Source organism: Cupressus sempervirens, chromosome 5, assembly GCF_028749045.1.
Source record: "Cupressus sempervirens isolate cs-2001-9-10 chromosome 5, ASM2874904v1, whole genome shotgun sequence".
Lineage (NCBI taxonomy): Eukaryota > Viridiplantae > Streptophyta > Pinopsida > Cupressales > Cupressaceae > Cupressus > Cupressus sempervirens.
The window spans coordinates 243859488-243872649 of record NC_143122.1 but is presented as its reverse complement, the minus strand read 5'-3'; the positions used below and the strand labels follow the sequence as shown (position 1 = coordinate 243872649).

Below are 13162 nucleotides of genomic sequence, written 5' to 3'. Positions count from 1 at the left end.
TAAGGCAAAGATGTACAAGGAGGGCCAAGCAAGCAAGAGGAAGGAGAAATAAAGCTATCCCAGGTAAAGGAGGTCAGGAGTGAGGAAGATGAAACTGGTTTTTTGTCCTTTTTCCTAGGCACTAGAAACCCTTCTTAATCGGAATAAAAATGTAGAAGAATTTGGGAAGTGCCATCGAAATACTGGTACAGCTGCATGCATGTATGTTTTGGAAAATATCTGTAAAGCTGGTTTTTGGGGCAGCTGTATGGAATTTTGAAAACAATGGGGTGTGGTTTGGGTGTATGTAAAACTACTTAAAAGGTTGTATTTATGTAATGTCCCCTTTTTCCGGGACATTATAATTCTGTGTGTTGGCTCACTTCGCCTAGGTTTTAGGGGCGAAAAGGTTCTTTACAGGGTTCAGTTCGAGGTTTGGCCTAGGCATTTCCAGTTTCAGACCCATCGGAGCAGTTTTGGCAAGTTGTCCAGATACGTAGTATTTTTAGTAAGTAAACAGAGCATAGTATTTTCGGTACCTCAGTGTTGGTTTGGAAGCGTCTTGCCGAAAGCTTTCCAACGAGCTATTGCATGTGATTATCTAAATTCATTTGGTCAGTTATTTTAATACTTGATGATTATATGGTTTCCTGACTAAGTGACTATTAAAGTTATTTAACTTGCCACTTTATTTTAAAAAACTACTATGTTCACTTAAGTGACTAAAGGACAAAAAAGGTGCTTTGTCCCACATTGCTTGAAAGAGCGTGCATCACATTGGGAAAAGTAATAAAGGTACAACAAGCTCCACGTGAGAGGATATGAAGATTATAATATTCAAGCAAATATTAATCTGGGAGTTGGAAACAATTGCTGGTTATTTATTCTAGGACACAAACCTTGAAGAAGTATTTGAAGGTTGGACACAAACGTAGCCTTCTCATAGGTTTCATCTATATTGTCAATCTAACTGTTATTTATGTTTATAAGATTGGATTTTATGGATTGTTGAGTGTTATTGTATTGCTGTTGTATAATACAGTAATATATTTGGCAGTTATTAGTGTTAATTCCTGGTGCATATATGCATTTGTGAATATTGGAGGAAATAAAGGAACTTTTCTGAGTTTTCTTGTATTGAAATCTGCTGGTTATAAATCTATTAAAGTTTAGGAAATTGTATCAAGTATTGGTTTTCTGTTTGGTTTTTAAATCTGCACTTAATATCAAGGGTTTGGATAAAAATATCCGGAAGGGATATTACAATTTCTGTATACTGTCAGTGTGGTTTACAATTCAATGGAAAATGGCATTATTTTCGTTGAACAAATCAATATATTTATCCTTTTATATTGATAACAAAAATATACTATTCCCGATTAAGAAAAAAAGGATTATCAATTGCAGCTAAATAAACACCACAGACATTTTGGCTTGGTAAGAGTGAATTCAATCCCTCTTCTATACTTCTATCCCTTCCTACATTAAGTTAAGCTTATAATTATCAAACTTTTGGAATATCTGCTGTAAAAGAACCTTCAAATCCTACCAAACTACCAAGTCCATTTTAAGACTAATTGAATTCATTTACGTTTTTTTTCTTATCTGGATAGATATGTCTGGATAGAACTAGGTTTTACGTCCTCTTTCTTTTCTGATGTTTCAGAAGAAATTTCTAGAACCCTCTTGGAGAAAAATGGATTGAGCATCTTTCTTTCCACAGTTTGTTGTTCAGCTTCTCCGTGAAGGGTACCTCAACTCACAACTTTCTACAAATCTTTAAGAAAAAAGTTGCTGTATATATTTTAATTCATCCTCAAAAAGAAATAAAAAATGACCTTACACAGATAAAATTATTTAGCATTAAATCCTATTTTGGCCAATCACACTTCACTATAAGCTGCACAGAAACTATGAGGAGGATGCTAGGCTTAATAATTGAACTCCTTATTCCTTGATAATTCACAGACAAGGTTACGAAAAACTTTTTAAAGTAATCGGGTTCAGAGTTGAGCTACATTCTCTAGATTTAAAAACAATGGCCAAGCTCAAGTTGTTATGGCACAAAGTCAATGCATATCTGCTAGATCGATGGACCAACTTTACTGTAGTGAGATATATCCGAAGTTGGATCAGGCTCTTGCAAATGCTCCCCATTACCAATACAATAAAAACTTTCAACCAAAATAAATTAAATTCAGAACAGATCGAAAATAACAGATATTTTCACAATTTGAATGTGGATGATGATAACTATAAGCATTCCGGCCATAGGATTGAGAGTTGCACTTGTCGCGCTGAATTTGGACTCTGTTTCAACAAAAACTTGAATCTTTTTTTTAAAATAATATATAAAATTTGTTCTTAATGATTGTTTTGTGATGTTTTCATTCCTGTGCTACTAGAATAGAAATCTTCGACCAAAACAAATCAAATTCAAAACAGGCTGACAACATAAGACATTTGCACAATTTGGATGTGGATGGCGACAAGCATTCAAACCATAGGATTGAGAGTTGGACTTGTCAAGCTAATTTTGGACTCTGTTCCAGCAAAAACTTGAATATATTTTAAATAATTTCTACAATTTGTTTTTAATGATTGTTTTGTAATTTTTTTCATTCCTATACCAGACTCGGTGACTATTCAACAAGACTAACTCACCTCGTGACAGAAAAAGTATCCCCCAAATCTAAAAATTATATTATAAACGTAGGGATCCTTCAGACACCTATCATCGATAAACTTAGGAGATCACTCGAGTAAGCATGAGGGTATCACTGTTTGAAACCAGTCGTCAGCAAAGATTGGAGAAAGCTGCTTAAAAGACTGTATTTTGGTATGCTGTCAGGGTAGTTTAGGGTTTGATGGACACTATGGTATTAGTTTTCAGAAAAAATGCAATATACTTAACTTTTATTAATAACAAAAATATACAATTACCGATCAGAAAAAAGGACTCTCAATCGCAGCTAAATAAATACCACAGACATTTTGGCTTTGTAAGAGTGGATTCAGTCTCTCTTCTCTATTTCTATCCCTTCCTAGATTAAGTTATGTTTATAATTATCAGACTTCTGGACTATCTGCTGTAAAAGAATCTTCAAATCCTACCAAAATACTCAGTCATTTTGAGACTAATCAAATTCATTTACATCCTTTTCTTATCTGTATACATATGTCCGGATAGAACTAGGTCTTACATCCTCTTTCTTTTCTGATGTTTCAGGTCAATCTTCTAGAACCCCCTTAGATAAAAACAGATTGAGCATCTTCCTTTCCACAGTTTGTTGTTCAGCTTCTCCATAAAGGGTAGCTCAACTCACAAGTTTCTATAAATCTTTAAGAAAAAAGTTGCTATATATATTTTAATTCATCCTCAAGAAGGAAAAAAAAAATGGTCTTACATAGAATAAAGTTATTTAGCACTAAATCCCATTTTGGCCAATCACAGTTCACTATAAGCTGCACAGAAACTATGAGGATGATGCTGTGCATAATAATTGAACTCCTCAATCCTTGATAATTCATAGACAAGGTTAAAGACACTTTTTAAAGTAATCAAGTTCAGAATTCGAGCTACATTCTCAAGATTTGAAAACAATGGCCAAGCTCAAGTCGTTATGGCACAATGTCAATGAATATCTGCTAGACCAATGGACCAACTTTACTGTAGTGAGATATATCTAAATTGGATCAGGCTCTTAAGAATGCTCCTCATTGCCAATATAATAGAAACTTTCAACCAAAATAAATCAAATTCATAACAGATTGAAAATGGAAGACATTTGCACAATTTGAATGTGGATGACGATAACCATTCAGGCCATAGGATTGAGAGCTGGACTTGTCATGCTGATTTTGGACTCTGTTTCAACAAAAACTTGAATACTTTTTTTAAATAATATATACAATCTGTTCTTAATGGTTGTCCTGTGATGTTTTCATTCCTGTGCTACTAGAATATAAATCTTCGACCAAAACAAATCAAATTCAAAACAGGTTGACAACATAAGACATTTGCACAATTTGGATGTGGATGGCGACAAGCATTCAGACCATAGGATTGAGAGTTGGACTTGTCAAGCTACCTTTGGGCTCTGTTCTGGCAAAAACTTGAACATATTTTTTATATATATCTACAATTTGTTTTTAATGATTGTTTTGTGATTTTTTCATTCCTATACCAGACGTGGTGACTACTCAATGAGACTAGTGCACCTTCTGACAGAACAAATATTCCCTAATTCTGAATATTATGTTATAAATATAGGGATCCTTCGGACAGCTATCCTCGACAAACTTGGGAGATCACTCGAGTAGGCATAAGGGTATCACTGTTTGAAACCAGTAGCAAAGATTGGAGAAAACCACTTAAAAGGCTGTATCTTGGTATGCTGTCAAGGTGGTTAAGGGTTTAATGGACACTACAGTATTACCAATCAAAGAAGAAAATCAATTGCAGCTAAATAAACACCACAGACATGTTGGCATGGTAAGAGTGAATTCAGTCCCTCTTCTTTACTTCTGTCCCTTCCTATATTAACTTAAGCTTATAATTGTCAGACTTCTAGACTATCTGCTGTAAACGAATCTTCAAATCCTACCAAACTACTTAGTCTGAAACTAATCAAATTTATTTACGTCCTTTTCTTATCTGGATGGATATGTCTGGATAGAACTAGGTTTTACGTCCTCTTTCTTTTCTGATGTTTCAGGTCAAACTTCTAGAACCCTCTTGCAGAAAAATGGATTGAGCATCTTTCTTTCCACAGTTTGTTGTTCAGCTTCTCCATAAAATGTAACTCAACCAACAACTTCCTACAATACTTTAAGGAAAAAGTTGAGATATATATTTTAATTCATCCTCAAACAGAAATAAAAATATGACCTTACATAGAATAAAATTATTTAGGCTCTGAAGCCCATTTTGGCCAATCACAGTTCACTATAAGCTGCACAGAAACTATGAGGACGATGCTCTACATTATAATTGAAATCCTTATTCTTTGATAATTCGAAGACAAGGTTGCGAGACACTTTTTAAAGTAATCGGCTTCAGAATTGAGCGACATTCTCAAGATTTGAAAACAATGGCCAAGCTCAAGTCATTATGGCACAATGTCAATAAATATCTGCTAGACCGATGGACCAACTTTACCGTAGTGAGATATATCCAAATTTGGATCAGGCTCTTGCAAATGCTCCCCATTACCAATCTAATAGAAACTTTCAACCAAAATAAATCAAATTCAGAAGAGATTGAAAATGGAAGACATTTGCACAATTTGAATGTGGATGACGATAAGCGTTCAGGCCATATGATTGAAAGTTGGACTTGCCACGCTGATTTTGGACTCTGTTTCAACAAAAACTTGAATATTTTTTTAAATAAAATATACAATTTATTCTTAATGATTTTTTTGTGATGTTTTCACTCCTGTGCCACTAGAATAGAAACCTTCGACTAAAACAGATCAGATTCGAAACAGGATGATAACAACGTAAGCCATTTGCACAATTTGGATGTGGATGGCGACAAGCGTTCAGACCATAGGAATGAGAGTTGGACTTGTCAAGCTAATTTTGGACTCTGTTCCCGGAAAAACTTGAACATATTTTTAAATAATATCTGCAATTTGTTTTTAGTGATTGTTTTGTGATTTTTTTCCATTACCATACAGACTTGGTGACTATTCGACGAGACTAACTCACCTCGTGACAGAACAAGTATTCCCCAAATCTCAACATTATGTCGTTAAACGTACGGATTCTTCAGACACCTATCACGACAAACTTGGGAGATCACTGGAGTGGGCATGAGGGTATCGCTGTTTGAAACCAGTAGTCAGCAAACATTGGAGAAAGCCCAAGCCCATTAATTTGAGTAGGGATCAATGCATGGACTTCCCGAAGGGAACCACTCTACTTGTGAACTTTCCACTTCTTGATCTTCAATGATATTTATAGAAGAAGCTTCCTCCTGAAAACAATATCCTTTTTTAAATTGAAATGAAATTGCGCACACAATCCGCAAAATGGGTTCCAAAATTGATTTCCTCTAGAATAACTAACGTGTTCAAGAGTTACAGACCACGGAAATTTGAGGTCGCCAACAGCTAACTAGAGTTGTCAAACAACTTGAAGGAGGTGACTACTCAAATTTTAACTTCACTTTGCTGATATAATTGTTTTCAAAATTTTCAGTCATATATTAAAAAATATGTCGATTACAATACAAAACAATAACAGCATTGTTTAGGAAAGGTCAAATGTATGGAAGGTCAAGATTAATTTATACTCTTCAACTGCAACGGCGGACGAAGGGTGAGCGTATTTGCAGTCGAGAGGCGACCGTTTGCAGCGGCCCTTGGTGAAATCCTTGCAAACATCAACGCTCAGGCTTTTGCCTCTTTTGGAGGCGTTTTTCTCAGCGGGATCACTGGAGGGCTTGGAATTTCGTGGGGCGGATGAGTTTTGAACTGGTGACGTAGAATTGCCGCGAGGGCTGCGACCTCTGCTTTCGTCACTATTTGCACTTGTCGCTGGGCTTCTCTCACGTTTCTCGCCAGCCATGCTATTCTCAATTCAACCGCTCGCACAGCAGCAGAGGGTTTGGAGGGTTTACTGTTTGCACTGTCCTGTGGGGTTTGGAGGGTTTTACGGTTTACAATTTCTTGACGGGTTTTGGCTCCATGAAATGTCTTCTAATAAAAATTTAAAAGATCCGTCTTAATGGAATAGGCTATGATGTGGAACAGCTTATGTGAAGAAACTAGAACGGCAATGGTCAAAAATGTGTTCAAAGTTAATTAATAATTCAGAAAGTATATCAATTGAACGTTTTTAACAAGGACGAAAGTTAATTAATAATTCAGAAAGTATAGCAATTGAACGTTTTTAACGACGACGAAAAGCCTCTAGTTCTTGTCATGGTTCGCCTTCTAAGTTATCTAAAAAGAATCGAAAAAATGGAAGAGGATAGATGGCCTATAGTGATCTTTAGTGACACACTATGTCAGCGAAAAAGGACATGGATGCAACAAAACATCAAATGGATGAGTAAATGGAATATTCAATTCAATATGTGCCCCACAAATAATAAAGAAATAAAGGGCTTTGTCATGGAGAAAATCTACAAAAGAAATTGGAGAAGCGAGATCGGAAGGAAGAAATTATATTATATAAATGAGTTCAACCCCGCTTGTGATCAACTCCAAAAAGCATACATAGGAGCCAACATTTCTTGGAGGGCTAAAATTCTTATTGCTCAGCTGAGAACCAACTCTCACCAACTTCGTTGTGAGACCGGACGTTGGAAGAGGCCAAAGGAGGCTTGGGAAGAAAGAATTTGCAGATTCTGCAATTCTGGGAAAGTGGAAACTGAACAGCACTTCATTTTAGAATGTGAAGCCTACAAGAGTAGTAGAGATAAATTTGCGGACACTATATGTGACAGTTCTTGGCATAACCTATTCAACGAAGAGTACATTGAGCAATTGGGTGGACTCATCATCATCCTACACAAGCAACGAACATTGTTACTTAAGTCTGCTTGAGTTGTCTTGTTGTCCCATAGGCTATTTTTAGCCTCGTGGACGTTAAAATTTTATCTATCTATCTATCTCTCATCATGTATTTTGAATTGTAGCTTATAGTGTTGGAGGTGAGAGAACTTGCTAATTTTGGTAATTATTGCTATTTGATTTTCTTGTATTTGTTTTATTTGAGTAAGTAAATAAAGCACTAAGCAGGTAGAATTAAGTTGTCATACAACTAAATACAATTGTCAATTTTTGATATATATTTTTTTCACCTTATTTGAAAATATGAATTCTTTGATTTTGTATTGGTTAGAGCAATTAAAAGAATCAATTTTCTGAACAACACTTTTGAATTGAACGTGTTAATTGTAGGTTAACCTTGGAGAAATGATTAAGAAGATGTTTTAAGATTATGATTCATTACTATTGTTTCTAGTATTTGAGCAGTGCTTGTTATCATAAAATATTCAAGAAAATATAAATATGCTAAATCTTGTTTCCATAATTTAGACATGTAATTTTTTATGCATTATCTGAAAATGAAACTCACCATTAATTCTATTTCAAATTACATAATTTATATCGAAACAATCATAAAAGCATTGTGCAAAGTTAACAAAGAAACATTTGCATCATATCCATTCATATGCATCATAACAGTAGAATTTATGTTGATATATCATATTCCTTCATATGCATGAGAACAGTAAAATTTATGCATACATATCACATATGATAGTAACAAATAGTTGTTTCATTTTTTTTTTTTACTTCATGCCATGTAGACTAATTTTATAGATACGATGTTATAGAAGGTCACAAAGAAATGATCCCTGATTAACAATTTAGAAATATGTCTGAAAATAAGATACATAGTTATAGTCATATTTGGTATAGTATTCAACCTAAGCTATCAATGTAATATTTTCTATAAGCATATCTACAATATAACAATGTGGTTTATTACAGTTTGATGTACTTTGTAACAAAGCTTCTTCTAAAATAGTATTCTGTAGTTTTTTTATTCTTCTTTGTCCTGCAATGTCCAGAAAAGAATCAAGTTACATTTTTGTTATTGCCATATGAAAAATTTGTGCAACAATTTATGTTTTTAGTGCTTTCCTTAAAGTATTTGTACATTTACCTTTTCATTTGCTTGATTGGTCTGAAGCAGATTGACATGCATAATTGCATTGGCTTGGGTCAATGTGAAAGTTCCTTCGATGCAAAGCTCTCTTAGGATGAATACAACTCTGGATTTATGTTGCATATATTCCTCATACTTGATGTTGTAGAGTGCTGGGATTAATTGTTCAACCAATGCGTTGTCAATGAAGCATTGGATTGGTTGTTTATTTTGACTGAAAAGCAATGTCTTCAAGTGTAACTTGTGGACATAGTTGACATCTTGCTTGCATCCAATATAGTGCGTAGTTTCTTCTTCAAGGATTTCATATCCTTCAAATTTGTGTTGGTAGTGTGGGCAAAATGTTCCAAATGGATTGGAGAATAGATTTGCAATCTTCAATTTCTCATTGACCTGTTTCAAAGTACAGCCTATAAGTGTCAATTACATTTAATAGCAACAATTGTTTACAATTTAACAATGGTTCTCTATTACCTCTCTAGTTTTTTGCATTATGTCATGTAATATTTGCAATGTCATTTTGTCATTTAACTTGCAAATAAATGTCGACAGGCCTGTACAAAGTGTTTGTTTTCTGTGTGTCCTTGTTATAATGTTTCTAAAAAGCAATGCTGGTGTTTCATTTTAAGCAAGATGTTCTTCTGTTGAGATGTAGCGCCGAATAAAATTTGGATGGATTTCCAACTGCATAAAATATATAGACAGAGTTTAAAATATTGGGTTGAGTATTTGTATGATAAATGCTCTAGTAATTTGAAAAGTATGATTGAAGAAGTGATTGCTATTAATTGTTACTTGTGCTCTATCTTTGTCAGAATGACCATCCTTTATTTCTAGAATGTTGACGTTGCCTTGTTTTTGAGCTATAATGACCAATGCACCTATTGCTCCAATAGGGTAATTGCTTGTGCTATTCAACAGGTTCCTTATTGTAGTGTTGGGGATGAAATTGTAGTCGTTGCATATGCGATTGATTGTTTCGACAGTGCTTGTTTCCTTTAGTACAAGAATGCAATCACAATCACCTCTATCATAGTCTGATTTTGATTGAATTTTAAATCCACTTATGGAAACACCCATGCCTGGGATTATTTTGTCCTCATATTACAGAATTAAGTTTTTATTAACACTCACTATTACTGTCATCTCTGCTTTGATATCTGTCAAGTCTGCTCGTGGAACTTCTCGTGTTTTGTTGACTTTGTCAAGGTTGACTTTGTACACAACTACGACATCTCCTTCAAATGTGTTGCCTCATTTTCTTGCATTTATGTCTTCTATAGAAATGCAATCATTAGTTTTGACTTTTGTCCTGCATTGGCATATATGTTAGTGCATTTTCCATGTGTATATGAAACTGAAAAATTTCTGAGAAGAAACAAAGATTACCTTTTTGTAGACAGTTATCGCCTCATTTGTGTAGCCTTTCCTGCTCTTTTGTTTGCATCCATTGATTCTTATACATAAATTGTGGGTAGGTGAAACTGGCTTAGTGCATTATATTCTTTGTTAGGATGCAAATATTTTGTAATTTGTATTATGTGGTTATTGAGTCTTAGAGTTTGATGTTAATACAATAATTAGTAAAATATTGTTAGTACAATTGTTTGCCATGGACTATTCTGAATCTTTTTATTTTGAACATTGTAATATTGCATATTTTGTTTGTTGTAGTATGTAATTTTGTCAGTGTCAAGAAATGGCAAAAGGAGTTGTTATCTGATTTGCTTATCTAAGTTGGATGGATTGTTAGTAATTTTAGTAATGTTGGTTGAAATTGTCATTTGTTGGATGGATTTTTAGTACTGTTTTTAGGTGATCAGTCTAGTATGCTTCTAATTTGTAAAGATTGCATATATTTGTAGTTATGTTGGACCAAATGTGGTCAATAAGTGAGGTGTCAATGTTGTCTATGTGTTGTAAGAGAAATTTAAGTTTGTGGTGTTGCATGTAATTGTTAAGAATTCTAGCTCGAATGTTGCATGTTTGCATATTTATATTGAAATCTCCTACTATGTACAATATGTTATTTTGGTCTATGTTGTTCAGTACATAATTTAGAGCTATCTGTATCTCGTCTATATTGGTGTTTGGCCTTGCATATAAGTTGGTAATATTAATTTGATTGTTGAAGCTTGTTATTCTGATTGTCAGTATTTCTACGTTTTATGTAACATGTTCTTTGACCTTGGTTGCTAATCATTCTTTTCTTGTTAAAGTTAGTAAACCATTAATACCATGAATAGAAAAGTCGTTGTATTTGTCACTAAAAGATATGGAGTCATCAATTTTGTCATTGACTTCCTGTAGGCATAAGATGTCAGAAGAGATGATGTCATAGTCATTTGACAGGTCAAGTAAATGTGCACAGTATCTACGAGTGTTTAATGAGCAAATGGTCAAATGTTGTGATGAATTGAAGCATATGTCATCATGTTGAAGTTTCCATTGTGCAATTGTAGTTAGTCATTCCATCTCTTTAATTATTTTATGCTTTACTTTGAAATTTTTCATTGTAAGCGACTTGAGCAAGTATAATTGATCAATTGTTCTTATTCGTGAACGTGTTGTATATGCGAGGCCATGATTTTTAACTCCTGTTGGATCAAAAGCAAGTGCCCCCATTGTTAGTCCTTGAGATAGATGTATAGTACGAGCACATGCAAGTTGAATTGGAAATTGTTTTCGTATGGTTTTTTTTTATTTGCAGTCATTTTAAGGATTGGTCTTGCAATGCGTAGAATTGGTACTCAATCTTGTTCAATTTTGTCATTGTAATATGTATTATACTTTGTTTTTTGTTGTTGGCCTACATTTGTGTCATTGAATTTGATCCATATAATGTCGTGGTCATTATTTCTAGTATATAATTTGAAAATTCTGTCAGAGCCATTGACAATACCATCTTGCGTGTTATAGTTTCCTGAATAGATTTCTATGAGAACTCCTTCCTTTACATTTATTTCAGTAGGGAGGGATGTTGTATGAGCATAAAGTTGCAATGCATCATAGTTTTCCTCTAAGTGATCAATTGCTATTAATGTAATTGTACTTCCAAGCATATTTGATAATGTCTTGTTGTTATGTTTATCTACATTTGATCTCCTGAAGAATAGGAAAGGAAGAGTAAGGTTAGTCGGTATTGGTTTTATGAAATGGTCATTAAGGTATTCTATGTCTTCTACTATTTGTTTAACTATACGGATTCTATTTAGAATGTCAACAAACACATGGTCTTTTTGACGCATTGTATCTTTCAAAGAGAAATATTTTATATTGTCACTCCATAAATTGTAGGGCATCAATTATTTACCTGTTGGTTTGCTTTTAAAAACATTTGAATCTAGAACTAGTAATGCTTGGTATAGGTCACCACAGAAGATTGTGTATAATCCCCCAAAATAAGTCGATGTATCTCAAGAAAGAGGATCCCACTAAGGATATTTTATCTATGAGTAGGATTTGAAGGTGGCAATAGTGCTTACAGATCTTGTCAAGTGTGTCACTGTTTAAAGGGATGAATTCAGACTTATTGAATGGTATGTGTAATGCAGAATGTATGGTGACACCGCCAATGTTATAGGCAGCTTTTCTTGTATATGCAACTATCAATCCTTTTGGTTTGTCAGGATCATCATTAATGTCATTACCGTATAGACGTAGGAGTGCATGGTAAATAGCTTTAGCTGTAAATGTTTTCCCAGTGCCAGCACCACCTGTCAAGAAAATGTGTATTAGTGCGACTCTATCTTTTTGTTTCCTGATTATGATGTCTTTAACTATCATTTGTTGCTCGGTATTAAGTGTTTGGTGTAAGTTGAAATAGTCAGTGTTATTCATTATCTAAGGGTGTTTGGCAATCTCAAATCCAACATTTGATGATGTACACATGTTTTTATATAAATTTATTGGAATATCTATTGATATGTCGTAATTTTCATGTATTGTGTCATTTTTTTCATGTTTCTTTGAGTTTTGTCTGTTGGACTCTTTGATATGTAGTTCATTATCCTCTTGTTCAATGTTTCCCCATTTGGTATTGATATTGTGGCAGAACTTCGTATGGTTACTTATAATAGTTGTTTCATGGTGTGAATATGCTAGTTGCCAACAGCTGAAGTTGTCAAAGATTCTTTTAATACTTATTATAAATGGAACATATAGTAGGACTTGTTCTCTATAGTAGTTTTCTAGATCAATATGGATGTTGTAATTCCTAAAACGTATTATAGCAGGTTTTAATTTTTTCTATTACAATGTTTACTTCTATAATATTCTGAAACAAATTCAGCAAAGCATATGTGCTTTAGAGTTTCTAAATGATTAACATAGTAATGTAGTGCAGATTTTGCCATTATATTCTCAGATTCATCTGGCTCTTCTCTCAACTCTTTCAAAGATCTAAGCACAAAAATGTGGTCATCATCAGGTCTTGTGTCAATGAATATACACCTTTGGGAACTTTGATTGAGTGGCATTGAAAGGACTAAAT

At 34.0% G+C, this 13162-nt stretch overlaps 1 protein-coding gene across 2 annotated transcripts in view; it reads right to left on the bottom strand.

Moving 5' to 3' along the window:
- LOC149555439 (zinc finger CCCH domain-containing protein 28-like) overlaps positions 1-6726 on the bottom strand; it is a 93446-nt gene extending 86720 nt beyond the window's left edge. Inside the window, exon 1 of one of the 2 annotated variants that reach the window (XM_089829476.1) lies at positions 6281-6726. In XM_089829476.1, the coding sequence (XP_089685602.1) occupies positions 6281-6555 (275 nt within the window). In that variant the 5' untranslated portion in view covers positions 6556-6726. The remainder of the gene's footprint in view (positions 1-6280) is intronic. The other variant, XM_089829477.1, reaches the window with a different exon arrangement.
- Positions 6727-13162: the final 6436 nt, after the last annotated feature.